General features: G+C 59.2%; 1 protein-coding gene across 5 annotated transcripts; it reads right to left on the bottom strand.

Moving 5' to 3' along the window:
• Window positions 1–2,542: 2,542 nt before the first annotated feature.
• SLC16A5 (solute carrier family 16 member 5) lies at window positions 2,543–14,327 on the bottom strand. 5 transcript variants are annotated; one of them, XM_028499446.2, is made up of 6 exons: window positions 14,238–14,327; window positions 12,926–13,120; window positions 10,149–10,407; window positions 7,369–7,512; window positions 4,004–4,813; window positions 2,543–2,790 (listed from the first exon to the last, which is right to left on the bottom strand). In XM_028499446.2, exons 3-6 carry the CDS (start codon window positions 10,345–10,347, stop codon window positions 2,543–2,545), a joined length of 1,401 nt encoding a protein of 466 aa, XP_028355247.1. In that variant the 5' UTR covers window positions 10,348–10,407; window positions 12,926–13,120; window positions 14,238–14,327. The 5 variants fall into 5 exon arrangements, with proteins under 5 accessions (XP_028355247.1, XP_028355250.1, XP_028355248.1 ...); XM_028499449.2 differs by having other exon boundaries at window positions 10,149–10,221; XM_028499447.2 differs by having other exon boundaries at window positions 12,926–13,082; window positions 14,238–14,325.
• Window positions 14,328–15,505: the final 1,178 nt, after the last annotated feature.

Here is a 15,505-nt window from a genome sequence, read left to right as displayed (position 1 = left end):
AGCCTCCACCTCCGTGGTGGGCTCAGGTCCCTGTGATCAGACCCTGCCCTATGCACACACCGCTGGGGCAGGAGTTATAACCATAGTCTGGGTGCTTGGGTACCCTGGCTGCTTCTTGCAGGACAGTGGCCCCAGGCCCCTCACCAGGCCCTTCACATTCTGAGGGGAGCTGATTCGACTTGGGGAAGTATATCTCAGCACAAGGTGGCTAGGGGGCTTCTCTGCTTCTGTCTGGACAGAGCAGTAAAGGCCTGGGGACCAGGAGCTCAGAGCTTGGGGACAGGATGGAAGTGAGCTCCTGGTCAGGAACTAATCTAGACCCTCTCTAGAGGAATCCCAGGATCAGCTAAGTGTGGGTTCTGGAAACAGATGGGCCACCCCAGCCTCCCTCATTTGTCCCCTCCTAAGGATTCAGAGGCCCTCATCTTTGGGAAGAATTCTTAGTCCTTGGTTTTGTGCTGAGGGCAGCGACCAGGTCTTAACTCCTCTCTGCCCAGTTCCTGACACACAGTAGATGCTCAATAATACTTGCTGAAGGAATTCTGCCCAGAGATTATCATCACTCTTGCCGAGGGGGCAGAGGAGGTCAAAGTTCCCTATGCTAAATGTTTACTAATATCTTTTTTCCTTGAAAGAAAGCAGTTTTCAGGAAGTGGGCCTAAAAGGGGATACACGTTTCAAAGGCTTGTGGCTACTAGCACCAAAAAGTATTCATCTACCCACCAGCCCCACCGCTCCTTTTCTGCTCAGTTAAGATGGAGAAGGTGGCAGGACCTGGTAAAACGTGTCCAGCTGTGGAGTCCCCCTTCAGTGCATAAGCTGCGGATGGTGACCGAGTACAGGACAGGATGGGGGGGCAGGGAGGCAATGGGGGGTCTTCAGGATCAGACTTTTCAAACTGGAAGAGACTTTAACTTATCTAGGCCAACCTCCTCCTTTTTCAAGGCCCAGAAATGGTGGACAATTTGTCCAGAGTCACACAGCAAATTATGGCAGTCAAACGTGAATTCAGGTCTCTATTCCAGCCCAGAGCCCTTTGCTTCACCTCCGTACTACCTCTTTTGGCCAGAAGGGGGCACTCATGAGTCCTGGAAGAGACAGCATCCCCAAGGATGCTGACTCACGCCAGTTGGACTTGTGCAGGAGGAAGGCTGGAGTCGGGTCATAAAATCAGTTCTCCTGATAAGAGTTTCTTGTTGAAACCTGGCTGAGCTTGAATCAACAAACAAGGTCCCTGGTGGGAGTAGCCCTGAAGGGGGATGGGGGAACACTTAACTCCAGGCCTCTTTTCTAGCTTCGTTAGTTCACAGGGTTTATAACCCGCTGCAGAAAATGTTTTTGTGTGTAATTCAAACAAACTCTGTTTTTCCTTTCACTCAGCTGGTACACTGTTGGGACAATCCTGGGCTGATGACAGCCAGCCCCCAGGTGATGACCTCAGGGAAGGCACCAGCAAAAAGAGTATGTGGCGGCGGGTCTGGGGGAGAAGCTCTGACTTCCAGGCCAGACACACAGGCCAATGGGGAGCAGGGATGGCCTGGCAGCTGGCCCAGGAGCCACTTATCCCAGGGTTGACACCTGACACAGCAGGGAGAAAAGGATGACACGAGAGGGGAGTGAAAGGGCTTCTGCTGCAAAAGCAGCTCCATTTCCACAGAGGTCCTGGGGCCCTGCCTAGCAATCCTTCCTCCCCTGGTCTGATGTGGGGCCCCCCCCCGCCCCCCCCCCCAGCACTGATGTTCCCAGCCAAGATACAGGATGGGGCAGAGGAGGGAGGACACCCTAGAGCAGGCCCTGCTGAGTATGCAGGGGGGCCCTCAGACTTCACTGATTCTAGGACCCAAGCCAGGGGCTCCCCTCCCGTTCTCTGCACCGTCGCCAGGACGGCTGCTCCACCTGACATTTAATCTGCCCAAATCCTGCATCCAGGCCGACCCTCAGCCTGGCGCTCCACCACTGCAACACAGTCTCTCACAAAGCCCTTCTTCCCAAGGTTCCAGGTAGCATGAGGCCCAGCTACCTGTGCTGGGGGCAGCCCTGCGGGCAAGGGCTGGGCCACCTGGGAAGAAGGCGGGCAGGAGGGACTTGGAGGAGGGTTGAGCTCTTCAGAACTGTCTAGAGGGTGAAGGACAAAGAGATCACATGGGAGGCACCCGGGCTGGACTTGAGGGTCCAGCGTGTGGAGCTGTAGCAGCAGCGTAGGCAGCCAGCTGAGCCAAGGCAGCCGTGACAGACCTGAGCTGGGCTCAGACCCACCTTCCCGGGCCCCAGGTGCTCTGGTGCCCCGGCAAAAAAGTCAGGAGGATCCGCTCCTGGATTCTGCTGGTTAGAAGGAAGCCCGAGCCAGCCAGGAGGCCAGCCTCTAAGGTCCCAACTCCTGGCTGAGTCCCGACGTGCAGAACCCAGACGGCCTTTGCTTCAGGCTTTCTGGGCAGCCCTTCACCCCAGCCTCTGGCGAAGTAGCTGGACATTCCTGGACTGAGGCAGGACTCACTGACTTCAGGGCTCAGAGGCCGGTCACACATGTGGGTGATCCCGGGGCTCAGACGCTGGTCACATTCATGATCTCCACGCGCAGCCGCTTCTTGGCACCGTCTGTGTCCTCCACAGTGAGGCCCTGCTCTGGGGCAGCCTCTGTTACAGCTCCTTGCACCTCAGCCTGCGGGCCCTGCCCCTCCATCTTCCCCAGGGCCCAGAAACTGCCACCCATGAAGAGGGCGGCTGAGATGAGGAAGAAACTTGACATGTAGAAAACGTAGCTGAAGTTGCTGGTGGTGTCTAGGAGGAGTCCTAGGGGACAGAGAGCAAGTTAGGCCACTGCCCTTGGCTACCAGGCCTCCCGCCCACCCCTGCTAAATTGTGTGCTCTGTGAGAGCAGGGGTTTTATCGTTGTCTCTGCTGCCTCCCCAGCACTAGGAACCGTGGCTGGCACCTAGTGGGAACTCAGTAGGTATTTGTTGAATGAAAGGAAAGGAAACACTAAACCAGCCCCAGTCCGGGCAGGAAGAGCCCTTGGGCGGGCCAGATGAGCACTTCAGGGCATGCTTCCTTTGCCCTCGGTGGTAGGAAGCCAAGGACTCAAGGGCCAGTGGCGTCTGGGGTACCTGCTCAGCCATACCCCAGGCCCGCCATACCTCCTCCTGGATAGCCCTCCCCGCTTGTCGGCTTGGAGAACGCCCTTGGAAACTGGGACTTCCAATGCCACGCTTGGGAGGAGTCCCCGCCGTCCGGCTGTAATAACCGTGCTGTCTGTTGACCGCCCCCCGGCACCACGGGCTTCACAAACCTTCCCTTTTACTCTGAATGTCACCTGCTCAGCTGCCCAGCAAGTCCACTCCTGTGGGTCTCTGCTTCCGTATCTGTTCGTTTCCCTCCCGGCACAGATCACCATTATGTTCGCAAAGGGGCCTCTTTGCTCTAATCCCCGACTCCTCCACCAGAAGGTAAGCCCTGAGAGGTGGGGACTAGTTCTCTGTATTCAGCCCTGCCCACCCCGTGACTGGCACAGGTGTAGGAATGGGTATGGCAGGTGTTCTCGTCTGCATTTCGCAGATGATACTGTGGCTCAGAGAAGGAAAATGACTTGCCCGGGCCCCACAGGCAGAGGATGTTAATAACAGCAGACATGTGCATAGCACTTACCGTGTGCCAGGCTCTCTACTAAGCTCTTTGTTATACGACACCTGTGACCCCCACAACAAGCCTATGAGGTAGATTCTACTGCCATCCCCACTTTACTGATAAGAAACCAGAGGTACAGAAGGGAAGACAAAGGACTGAGATAAGTCTGGTAGGAAAATCCTTATTTTTCACTGTTCATACCCCGAGCGCCAGCTGGGCAACAGGCTACAGCCAGTCCCCCGAGGTGCTCGAGAAAATCACAGATTCCAAGTCTCTAACCCTGAGATGCTGGAGGCGGCCCAAATCTCCAGACTGTTCCTATTTGCGACCCCCCATGCCCTGCGCAGGCCACACCTGGCTGCCCTCCCTCCCAGGGCCTCACCAGCCAGCGGCGGGGAGATGAGGATGGAGATGCTCTCCAGGAGGGTGAAGAGGCCCAGGGCGCTGGAGAACCGGTCCATGGGGACAATGTCCATGAGGACCTGGAAAAGGAGAGCGCCAATGCCGCTCATGGACACGCTGTACACCAGGCAGTAGCCCACCAGCACCCGGAAGTCGGCTGACGCCGCGCACACCAGGTTGGTGAGCCCGTTGAGCAGGGCTGCCAGGCTGAACAGGTACTTGCGGTGACTGGCAAAGTCCCACCGGCCTGCCACCAGCCCAGCCATGGGCCGCAGGAAGATGTTGCTAAAGCCAATGAGGGAGATGAGCAGGGCCGCCCTGTGCTCGTCCACCCCGTGCCAGACGGCATACGGCACCAGGAAGACGTGGGGCAGCGGGAAACCCACGACCATCCAGACGACTCCCAGCGTGTACACGCGGTAGCCCGCGTTGTGCCGCAGGACATCCAAGGCCAGGTGGCGCTGGATGGCCCGACCGTGCGCTGCCGGGCAGCCTCGTGCGGGTCTCTTGGAAGGTGGAGGGAGGCCTTCTCTGGTCTCAGGGGTCACACTGGCAGGCACGGGCCTCAGGATGGCCCCACAGACACAGCAGTGGAGAAGAACCCCGCCGAAGATGAGGAAGCTGCCTCTCCAGCCCAGGTCCTCCAGGAGATAGCGGGAGAGCAGTGGCCAGAGCATGATGCCCAGGGAGACACCTGCCGAGGCCAGCGCGTTGGCCAGCACCCGCCAGCGGGTGAAGTAGAATCCCAGCACCGTGATGCTCGACTGAAAGCTGAAGCACATGCCCAGGCCTGCGGAAGGAGAGGGGGGACCAGCTCCAGGGCGCACCCAGCGCAGGGACCCTGGGGTCACGTCCCAGGTCTGTTCTCCTTCCGTTCCAGCGCAGACCCACTTCCAGGTCCCCAGCGATTTAAGATGGAATCAGCCTACCTCACCACCTCCCTAGAAACATCCCACCCCTCAGATCTGCCCTCTCAAGGCTGCCAGGGGCACACCCGTTCCCACTGGCACAGCACCAGGGGGATTTTCAAAACCCTAAATCAGGTTAAGTCTCTCTGCTGCTTAACACCTTCCAAAGATTTCCCATCACACCTAGAAAAAAAAGCCCAAGTATTTACTGTGCCCTGGAAGGCTCTGCACGGTCTGGCCCCCGGCCACCTCTTGGGTGCCATCTCAGGCCACTGTCCCTGTCACTCGCCATGATCAAGCCTCATCAGTCTCTTTCTCTTCCTCTGGACATTAAGCTGCCCACCTACTCGGACACTTGCAGTTGCCATTCCCTCTGGCTGGAATATGCTTCCCTCAGACTTTCCTCTCCTGACTCAGCTTGGATGCCACCTCCCCACCCACTCCGTGCACAGCTGAACATGCTGGAGAGAAAGTTCACAACCACGCCGTGACCACGGGCCTCAGGCGGGCCCTCGGGCCACCCACGGTGCCACTGTGGTCCCCTCGACCATTTACTCTCCCCCCTCTTAGAGGACCACCAGGCCTTCTTCCTCTGAGCACCCCAACACCTCCCTCCTCACTGCCAGCTGACCACCTACCTTCCCGTCTGTCACAACGGACAGTCCGTGCTCCCAGTCAAGGGCAACCCTCCACTTCTGTCCTGCATCCCGTCTGCTTGAAGGCACATCCCTCCAGCAATTTCTCTCTCCTGCGGCATCCATTATCCCCCCTTTACTAGATCATTCTCCTTCATTGTTATTTCTCCCGTTAAAACAAAACTCTTGACATCAGTCTCTTCTGGGTACTGGTCCATTTCTCTGCTCCCCTTATATCAACGTTTCTTGGAAATACTGTTTATCTCCACTGTCTCCAGTTTCCCTCCTCCTCTTCTTTCTCTCTCTCTTTTTTTTTGGCCGCGCCACACGGCTTGTGGGATCCCAATTCCCCGACCAGGGATCGAACCAGGGCCACGGCAGTGGAAGCCCAGAATCCTAACCACTAGGCTACCTGGGAACGCCCCTATTGTTCTCTTTTGAACCTATTCCAATCAGGCTTTCATCCTTACCTCTGCTCCAGGATTCCTCTTATCAAAGCCGCCAGCCTCCACTTTGCAAAGCCAGAGATGGAGTCTGAGCCCCACTCGGTCTGACCCATCGGTGGCTTGACAGTCGATCACTCCCTCCTGCTTGCGCACTTTCCTCACTTCCTTTCTCAAGAAACCCCACTCTCCTGGTGCTCCTTCTATACCTCTCTGTCACTTCTTCCTGCCCAGGCCGCTAACCACTGGAGTGTCCGTGTCCTGGGCCTCAGGCCTCAGTCCTTTACATCCGTCCTCCCTTGTCCCCTTAGTGACAGCAGGGCGATACCGCCCCTCGAGACTTGAGTACCAGCCATCTCAGGATTCCCCAGCTGCCCGCTCCAGCCCAGGCCTGTTCCCTGAACTCCGGGCTGGATGTGTCCACAGCTGAGCTTCCCGTCCTCCCGAGAACCTGCTCCTCCCCTAGTTTCCCACTGTAGTTAGTGGCTACTCCATTCTTCCAGTCTCCCCTGGGTATCACCCTTCTTGGCTCTTGGGTCATCCTTGGCCCCTTCTCTGCACCTCACATGCAGTCCTGAACACGACCACTTCCCATCACCCCAATCACACCACCCCGGTTGAAGGTACCACCACATCCCGGCGGGGTGAAGACCACGCCCCTACCTGTTCTCCGCTCCCAGCCCAGCCCCCTCTGGTGTCTTCTCAACACCGCAGCCAGAGCAGCGCTCACTGCTTCACGGACAGCGGCTGGATGACGTCCCCTGGCCCGACCCCCTCACGTGGCTTCCCATCTCACTACACAACCTTTTAGGGACTAAACCTGTATCTGGTCTCCCCCCCCCCGCCACCCCTCTGACCCTTCATTCACGGCCCTCTACCCCATCGGCCTCCGCGCTGCTCCTTGAGCACTTCTGGGCCTTTGCTCTTGCTGTACCTGCTGCCTGAAATGCTCTTCCCCAGACAGCCTGCTGGCAGAGACTCCCTCACCTCCTCGTGCCCAAAGGCCACCTTCTCTGCAAGGCCTTTCCCGACCGCCCTGCTGAATCACCAACCTCCCCCGACCCTGCTTTACCTTCCGCATTGGCTGCTTTAGTTTTTCTACCTCTTTACTTGTTTAATCTCTACCCACCCCCAGCCGAGCCAGGACACTATCGCGTCAGCTGTCCTGTCTTCTCAGGCGCTTGTCACGATCAGACATGACCCTTCTCGCTCCTCTCTGTTCGTCGCTCCTCTCCCCCGCGTGACTGCAGGCAGCCCCAGAAGATCTGGCGCTTGGCCTGCCCTGGTGGCCGCGCCTGGCCCTTTCCGGCCTCGCACCCGGTAGCTCCCCAGCGATCCTGGACACGGAATGACAGTCACCTGTGATGAAGCCCGCCGTGAGGTAGAGCTGGCCGAGGGTGCAGCAGAAGGCGCCGGCCACCATGCCCAGGCTGGCCAGCACGCCGCCCAGCATCACCACCGCTCTGCAGCCGAAGCGCCCCACCAGGATGCTGCCCAAGGGTCCTGTGCGGAGAGGCAGCCGGCAGGTGGCAGCAGAACGACGAGGTCAGAGGGAGGGGGACGGTGGGCTTGGGAGGGGCTTCCAGCAGGAACTAGCAGGTGGCTCAACGGGCACAAGCCCCGGAGCATCCAGACCTGGGTTCCGAGCCCCGCCCTGCCACAGACTGGCTACGGGCCAAGCAACGCCAATCCCTCTCCGTGCTGCAGTTTCCTCCCCCAGAGACTGAGGGGTCAGACTGGGGGATGTCTGGCCAGCTGTGAGGTGAGGTGCTGCAAATATTCCGTTTGACCCTGACAAGGATCCCCGGAGGTACAGACCGAGGCCGTTCACTGCACCGACCTGAGGCCGCTTCCGTCCAGGTGAAATGGGATTGGCTTGTGGCCTGGGTGGACGCCCCTCATGGGGGTCTGTCTTGGCGGGCGAGGGTCCCAGGGCAGCTGAATCATGGTGAGCGCCTCCAGCCCCTGCTCCCCCTCCCCCATCCTCAAGAAGACTGGCCACAGCCCTCCCACCATCCTTCAACCTGTCCAGGGTGGGCAGCCTGGGGCCCTGGGCCACCCTTCACCCGCTGGCTCCGGCCTCTGGGGCACTCTGGAGAAAAGCAGGTGGGGTACCCTCTCCCCCCAACCCCCTCCAGCCACCACCAAGGTCTTGCACCCAGATGTTTAGCTCCTGGTAGAGAGGGGCCTGTTCTCCCTCACCCACCGCCACCCTGAGCTGCTTTCTCACCACTGCAGACCCAGAGTAGAACTGAGCCAGTCCTGGCCGGCTGCTCTCGACACCTCACAGGGCCCCATTCACCAAGTACCCTGCCCCCGAGTACACACAGCAGAGTTTCTCCAGAGTTGCTCTCCCAGAGAGCAGCCAAAGGGACAAGGACAGTGTGTGTGTGCGCTCGGTGTGTGTCTGTGTGTTTGGCGCGGAGAGAGGATGTGTGGGTGTGAGCCAGTACGAGTATGGGAGCGAACATGGGAAGTGAGCGGCCCGTCCTCAGAGGTAATCAAGGAGAGGCAGCCATAGAGGGAGAGGCAAGGCTTTGAAGTGGACATGACTGCTGACTCACACATCTCTCCCACTCCATACTCTGGCCTGACTTTGGAAAGGTGACACTGGGGAAAGCCCTGCGTCATTGAGTTGGGGGTGAGGGGCTGGGATGTGTGCCAGCTCAGCCGAGACAGCCAAGGGCGCGGGGTGGGGCGCTGGGAAGCAAGGTGTTTCTGCTTCCACCCTGAACTCACTCTGCAACACCGGCAAGGCCTTGTACTTTGTGCTTGCTTTCCTCACCTCTAAAACGTGTGGGGGTGAGAGGTACTTAGGATCAAGGACACTTTCAAGTTTAAAATTTCCATGATACTCTGAATGAGCGTGGGCTAAAGGGGTGTGTGTGTGTGTGTGTGTGTGTGTGTGTGTGACACAGACAGACAGACAGCAGTCCCGGGCCCGCTGAGATGCTGGCACACCTGCTAGGCATGAGTCTAAAGCTGGTGCGGGAGTGAGGTCCCCAGCGAACGCCTGGCTCCCAGCCCCTGGCCCAGACCCCTCTCTGGCTGCAGGGAAGGGACTGTCTGAGATTCCCACTTCTGCCCAACCTTGCTGACGAAAAGGTTATGCGGTCTGGGCCAGGCCCGGCCTTGCTCCTTGCCAGGAAGCATGTTCAGGGGTCACTGCAGTGAGGGTGGCTTCTATCCCAGGCTGACTTCCCTCCCCATTCGAGGGAAGGACCTGGAATAACAAGCAGGCTGCTGGGGCCAGGTGGAGGGCAGGGCAGGAGGTAAGCAGGGAGATGGATCAGCTGAGACAGGCAAACACACCCGTGGGGAGAGCCCGGCGGGCTGTGAGGTCTGGCTCTAGCTGACCAGGCCCCTCTGAGGAAACTGCCTGTGCAGCTCTTCCTGGAGATCTTCCAGGAGCCCAAGACTACTGTGGAGAACCCTCCTGCGCAGCCCCTGCCCTTCCCTCTCCCTGGGGTCAGGGTGAGGTGCTCACATCCCTGGAGGAGCCCTCCCTCCGTCTCCCCAGCCCTTGCAACACCCCCTCTGCTTCCTGGTGAAAGATGGGCTCTTGCCCTGCCCCCATCCTGCTCCTGGTGTCTTCCTTGAGCCCCCCTTCCCACCCTGAAGCCCCGATGAGGGTCTCCAAAATACTAATAATTCACAGCTGCTTCCATTGCCCTAGCCCTCAGACCTGGCCGGGACCTCATGCGATCTTCTCTCCAATCCTGTGTGGGAGGTGGGCAGGATGGGATACTGGGTGTTACTCCCATATTGCAGAGGAAAAAACTGAGGTTCCGAGAGATCACCCAGCAGGATCCCAGGCCACTCCTCCTCCAGTCTGTGCTTGAGTGCCCGGCACGCCTACAGTCTGGATCCATCCTCCCACGGGCATCAAGGGGACCCGCTTTACATCTTAGGGGCCTCTCCACCCTCTGCCCCTCCCCAGCCCAGTCCAGCCCAGCCCCCCCAGACTCCAGGCAGGGGAACTGGCCCTGCTGAAATCAGAGGAGATCTTAGGGATACACAGCACAAGACAAAACCTGTGGCCTCGGAGAGAGGGACCCAGGAGGCCAGGGAGGTAGTGGCCTCCTCCCCCGCCCAGGCTCTTTGCCGTCCCTCCCTCCTTCCCTCCCCTGGCTGCTCACCACCTGCGTGGAGCATGGCCGTCAGGATGGAGGGGAACCAGGAGGTCTCGCTGTTGCTGGCCTGGAACTCACGCTGCAGTTCAGTGAAGAAGATGCCGATGCATGTGGGGAAGCCCAGGGTGAGGCCCTGGGTCACCACGGAGGCCAGAAGCACCATCCAGGCCCAGCAGCCCTCCGAACACTCCAGGGCCTGGGGCATCCTCGGCTACGAGTGCTGCTGCCCCAGCCTCACGGCCACCGCTCCTACTGCCCGGGCCGCCTGCGGAAGGGACAGAATGGAGCTGCCAGCCCTCCCTTGGCCCACCTGCCACCTTCCCTGGGCGCTTGAAACCATCCCTTCCTCTTGCCCCAGCACCAGGTATCACAGAGGGGCACCGCCCCCTGGGAGATGGCCAGAGGCCCATGCGCTGGCCTTGGCATCTCCTTCCACCTACTTCCCAGAGCAAGCCTGGAGCGAGGGACAGGAGGGGCAAGCAGGTGAGCCATAAGTGAGACAAGGCAGGTGGGTGGAATTCCTTCTGGCTGTGACATCACTTAGTGGTCAGCAGGTGGGACTTCCCAGCCAGCCCTGGCCCGCCCGCACACACCACGCGGCAAAAGCACTAGACAATCGCTTACAGAATGGAGCAGGCGTCTGGGCCAGCCTAGCCCCGACGGCACACAGGCACACACGGACACCTTCCAGACATTCATAACCAGGCTCCCTGCTCACAAACACGGGCTTTTGCAATGCCACATCAACAGCCAGGTTCACTGTCAGTGCTGCTGTGATGGCTGAGGTGAACAAGACAGGGCTGGGGCCCCCCAGGAGTGTACACAGAACAGCTAAACGAGGGCTTACGTAGATACACACGCAGAGGGCTTCCCTGGTGGCACAGTGGCTAAGAATCCGCCTGCCAATGCGGGGGACACGGGTTCGAGCCCTGGTCCGGGAAGATCCCGCATGCCGCGGAGCAACTAAGCCCGTGCACCACAACTACTGAAGCCCGCGCGCCTAGAGCCCGTGCTCTGCAACAAGAGAAGCCACCACAATGAGAAGCCCGCGCACCGCAAGGAAGAGTAGCCCCCGCTCGCCGCAAGTAGAGAAAGCCTGCACGCAGCAACGAAGACCCAACGCAGCCAAAAAAAAAAAAAAAAAAAAAAGATACACACGCAGACACACCCAGACACACACCACACAGACAGGCAGAGAGAAACACATGGAACCACCCAGGCACACAGATTTATATGCAGATACACACATAGACACATACAGAAAAGTCTAGAGACACACAGACACAGATGCACACAGACATAGACAGAGACACACAGACATACACTTACGCAGACACACACTTAAAGAGACAAACTCGGACAAGCCTAGAGACATACAATCAAATGCACACAGACAGACACGTGCTACACAGACATAAGGACACACACAAACTCACAGGGTCGCACGCTCTGCAGACAGATACGCACACCCTCACATATTTGACTCAGTCCTACCTTGGTTCCTCGCCACCACCCAGGCCACTCCCCCCATCACAGAAGCTGCCTTAACCAGGCCGCAAAGCCCCAGCCCCTTCCCCAGATGTCGAGCCCTCTTCCAGTCCCCTCCATCCTGGCTCTCCAAAGAGCCAAAGGATCCCAGGAGCTCCTGTTCCCACAGCCTCCCTCCTTTTAGCCCCAGGCCCCGAAGATCCATGGAAACTCAGGAAACTACCAGAAATATGAAACCCCCTTCCTGCCAAGCCCAGCACCCCACCCTTCCCTCCCCACCCCAGGGCCCAGGAGCTTTAACACAGCACCTAAGCCGGACCCACCCTAACTGCCTCCTTCACGGGCTCCAATCCCTTCTCCAGCCACAAGGCCTCTTCCCTCCCCAGAGGACCCCCAGGGGCCCTGCCAAGGGGAGCAGCCCATTCATCCCCAGCCCCGGAGAGTGTGGGGCATGTGTGTGGGGGGGGGACCTCGAGTCCTGTGTGCCACCTGATCCTCTCTGTGAATGCCAAGTCTCCCCACCCTACTCTACTGCTCACCCCCCTCCCCACGCACGCGGCCCCTCGGTCCTCCCTGACCTGCCACCTTCCCCCTCCTCCCAGAAGGGCCGCCGGCCTTCCCTCCAGCACCCTCACTTCCTCCCGCTTCCCCCAAGGCGCCCCTCCCCGCCCTGGTCCCCTCTCCTTCCACCCTTGTCCAGCCCCTCCACGGAGACGTCTCTTCGTGCCCTTAGTCCAGGACCCTGACCTTCGCTCTGCACTTACGTTCCCTCTGAACCTTTCCGTGGAGCTAGTTTCTCCTCCCTCCGGGCCCTCAGACAATCAGAGCCCAGGAAACCCTAAGCACCTTTGTTCTCTCTTTGCCCTGGCCTCCCTCTGGGAGCTGTCTTGAAGACTTTGGCCTTCCACAAGGAGGCTATCCCCTCCCATACACCCCCAATTCCCGGGTCACACACATAGCTTTTCTGTCCGCCAGCAAGCTGGTTCCCCCTCCGGAACTTGGCTGCCGAGATTCTAAAATCCTCAGCCAGAGAGAAGTCCCGTTGGTCCTTCAAGATTCAGCTCCAGCAGCACCTCCAGGAAGCTACCCTGACCCCTACCCCAGGCTAGGCTAGGCCCTTTCCTGTATTTCTCTCTGCAACAGCAGTTCTCACACCACATTGGAGTGGGTCCTTCCCTTGTTTATCACTGTCGCCCCCCTCCTCCTCCCCACCTTCCATACCACGAGCAGGACCTTTCCACAGCCCCGCACCCAGCCTCCACCTGAGCACAAAACGTAACATTAATGTGACCCACCTGTGTTCCCCGGGGGGCAGGCAAGCCCAGGAACAAGGGTGACCTGGTTTCCCGGTAGGTTCGTCCATTCCAGAAGACTCGAGCAGAGCGGAGCAGAGCAGAGATGGGGGCTCCGGCTCCACCTCTGCCCCAGCAGAGAAGTGGTCTTCCCTTGGTACTGGGAACCAGGAGTCACAATCACTGCCTGGTGCGTGGCTGGGGCAAAGGAGGGAGACGCGGCTGGAGACACTTCACTCTCCCTTCCCGGGACTGGAGGCGAGCAGCTTTCCGCAGGAGCTGCCGACCTCCGCCCTCAGGGGTCCCCCACCCTGAGTGAGACCATCTTCATGCCCAGGTGGCCTGAAGCTGGGTTTGTGGGCAGGGCAGAAGTTCACACGACAGCTCTTGTCCTTCTCCCGTCACACACAGCCCCTGGGCTGATTTTTAGGGCTTCTCATCTGATGACAGAGGCCTAGCTAGGCCCTCAGAATCCATTCCCAGCCCCTCTGAGCGTGCAGATATGGGCAAAAGGGTGAGCGGATGCTCTCACACAGGGCTTTGGGGTTAGGGGCCGCCACCTCTCCCTCCGTCCCCTTCCCGTGGTGAGAGAGCTGGTGAGAGGAAAACAAGGAATCACCAGCTTCACCAGCAGCGGAAGGAGGGCCAGACCCTGCAGACGCCCTCTCTCCCCAGGCTCCACATCAGGCAGGATCCCGGGTCCGAAGCCCAGGACACAGGACAGGCAGCAGTGCGGGTTCCTGCTGAACAGGAGAGCAGCAAGAACCAGCCTGGGCTTGGGGTTGACAAGCCCGCACATCCCTGCACCCGGCAGGGGCCGGGGAAGGAAGGAGGCGGTTCCAGAGGTGGGCCGGCTGGGGCCAGCCACCCTCCTCCCTTCTGTGCCTCCAAAGGTGCCCCGCCGTCAGGGCAGGGGCAGGCTGACCACAGCCTGGAAGGGGGATGGGATAGGCAGCAGGCACTTCCTGACCTCTTGTCACCCTGGCTCAGTCCCCGCTGTCGGGATCTAGTTTCCTCCCACCCGGCTTCCCACCCTCCCCGAGATGGATCTCCTCTGGGTGCGGCTTCTGGGACGTCCAGGCGGCGTCCCCGTGGAGGTTTCAGCCCAGGCCTTGGCTGGTGCCTGTCCCCTCACCCCTCAGGCCATCGCAGGCTGGGGCGGCCCAGGACCCGGACAAGAGGCTTTTCTGGACCCTCACCACCCACAGGCGGGAAGGGGCCCCGGAGGTCCACGGCGGGGCGGGCCCGCGACGGCGCTCACAGGGACCCCGGCGGGGGAGGACAGCGCTGGGGACTGTGGGGGGAGCCCGCTCACCGGCTCGCCCCGGCCCGGCGGAGGAACGGCTCCACTCCGGCGGAGCGCGGCTTCCTGCGGCCCGGCCCGCCCGCGGTGGAGGCGGCAGGACGCCGGGCGGCGGCGGGGACCGGAGGGGCGGGCCGCAGGGCTCCGGTGGGCGGGACCACCTCCGCGTCTCCAGGGAGCCGGGCGGGGAGGCCTCCGGGCGAGGCGGGGGGGCGTGCCCGGGGCCCGCAGCCGCTTCTGTCAACCTCGTCCCCTCCTCTGAGTGGCCCCGACTCCTGCTCGGCGGGTTCATTTGCATGTCGTTAGCATGTCATTTGCGTAGCCCGCTTTCTCACTTTGCGGCTTCTCGATTTTCCCGCTCTGGGTTCTAGGGGCGCCAGGAGTGGAAGGGAGAAAGCGTGTGATAAGAGACTCCACCTCCCAGCGGCAGCGGGGTGGGAGGCCAGGGTGCAGGATTCTTTCTTTGGGGGCTTTAGCTGTCCAGGAGTCCTTCCAATGAAAACCTAGAGCTTTGAGGGCCACATCCAGGGGAGCCCAGGCAGGCAGCTGTGCGGAACAGACAAGAGCGTGGACTCTTCAACCCTGGAGGCAGGTCAGACGGCGCCCACCACCTCCGCGTGCGCCTCTCCCCAACCTAGACAGCCCTTGATATGCATGGTTAAAATGTATTCAATTAGTACAAAGTTACAGTAACCAGGATAGGCGTAAGGGTAGACGTATAGATCGGTGGACTAGAATTGAGAATAAACCCTCACATTTACAGTCAGTTGATTTTCCGTAAGTGTGCTGCGACGATCCGGGGTGGGAAGAAGTGTTTTCATCGAACGGTGCTGGGTAGCTGCATGTAAAAGAAAGTGGTTGTGGTTGGACTTCCACCTCACACCATTTAAAGAAAAAAAAAAAAAGGATTACAGGTAGAAAATGTAAAAACTAAAACTGTGAACTTTTTTTAAAAGATTTTTTGATGTGGACAATTTTTTAAGTTCTTATCGAATTTGTTACAATACTGCTTCAGTTCTATGTTTAGGTTTTTTGGCCGGGAGGCAGGTAGGATCTTAGCTCTCCCACCGGGATCAAACCTGCACCTTCTGAATTGGAAAGCAAAGTCTTAACCACTGGACCACCAGGGAAATCACTGAATTCTGTCGAAGAAAGCACAGGAATAACTCTTCATGACCTTGGAATTAGGCAATGGATTCTTAGACACTACACCAAAAGCACAAGTGACAAAGGAAAAAACATAGATTGGATGTCATCAAAATTAAAAACTGGGGGAATTC

Source organism: Physeter macrocephalus, chromosome 14 (assembly GCF_002837175.3).
Source record: "Physeter macrocephalus isolate SW-GA chromosome 14, ASM283717v5, whole genome shotgun sequence".
Classification (NCBI taxonomy): Eukaryota; Metazoa; Chordata; class Mammalia; order Artiodactyla; family Physeteridae; genus Physeter; species Physeter macrocephalus.
This window is presented reverse-complemented; position numbering and strand designations above follow the sequence as displayed.

What these genes read in the sequence shown, in the direction of transcription:
- SLC16A5 (XM_028499446.2), bottom strand. Translation starts at nt 10,347, where the DNA reads ATGCCCCAGGCCCTGGAGTGTTCGGAGGGCTGCTGGGCCTGGATGGTG. An exon ending in GGCCATGCTCCACGCAGGTG is followed by an intron (nt 7,513 to 10,148) that starts GTGAGCAGCCAG and finishes CTCTCCGCACAG; the next exon opens with GACCCTTGGGCAGCATCCTG. An exon ending in CATCTCCCCGCCGCTGGCTG is followed by an intron (nt 2,791 to 4,003) that starts GTGAGGCCCTGG and finishes TCTGTCCCCTAG; the next exon opens with GACTCCTCCTAGACACCACC.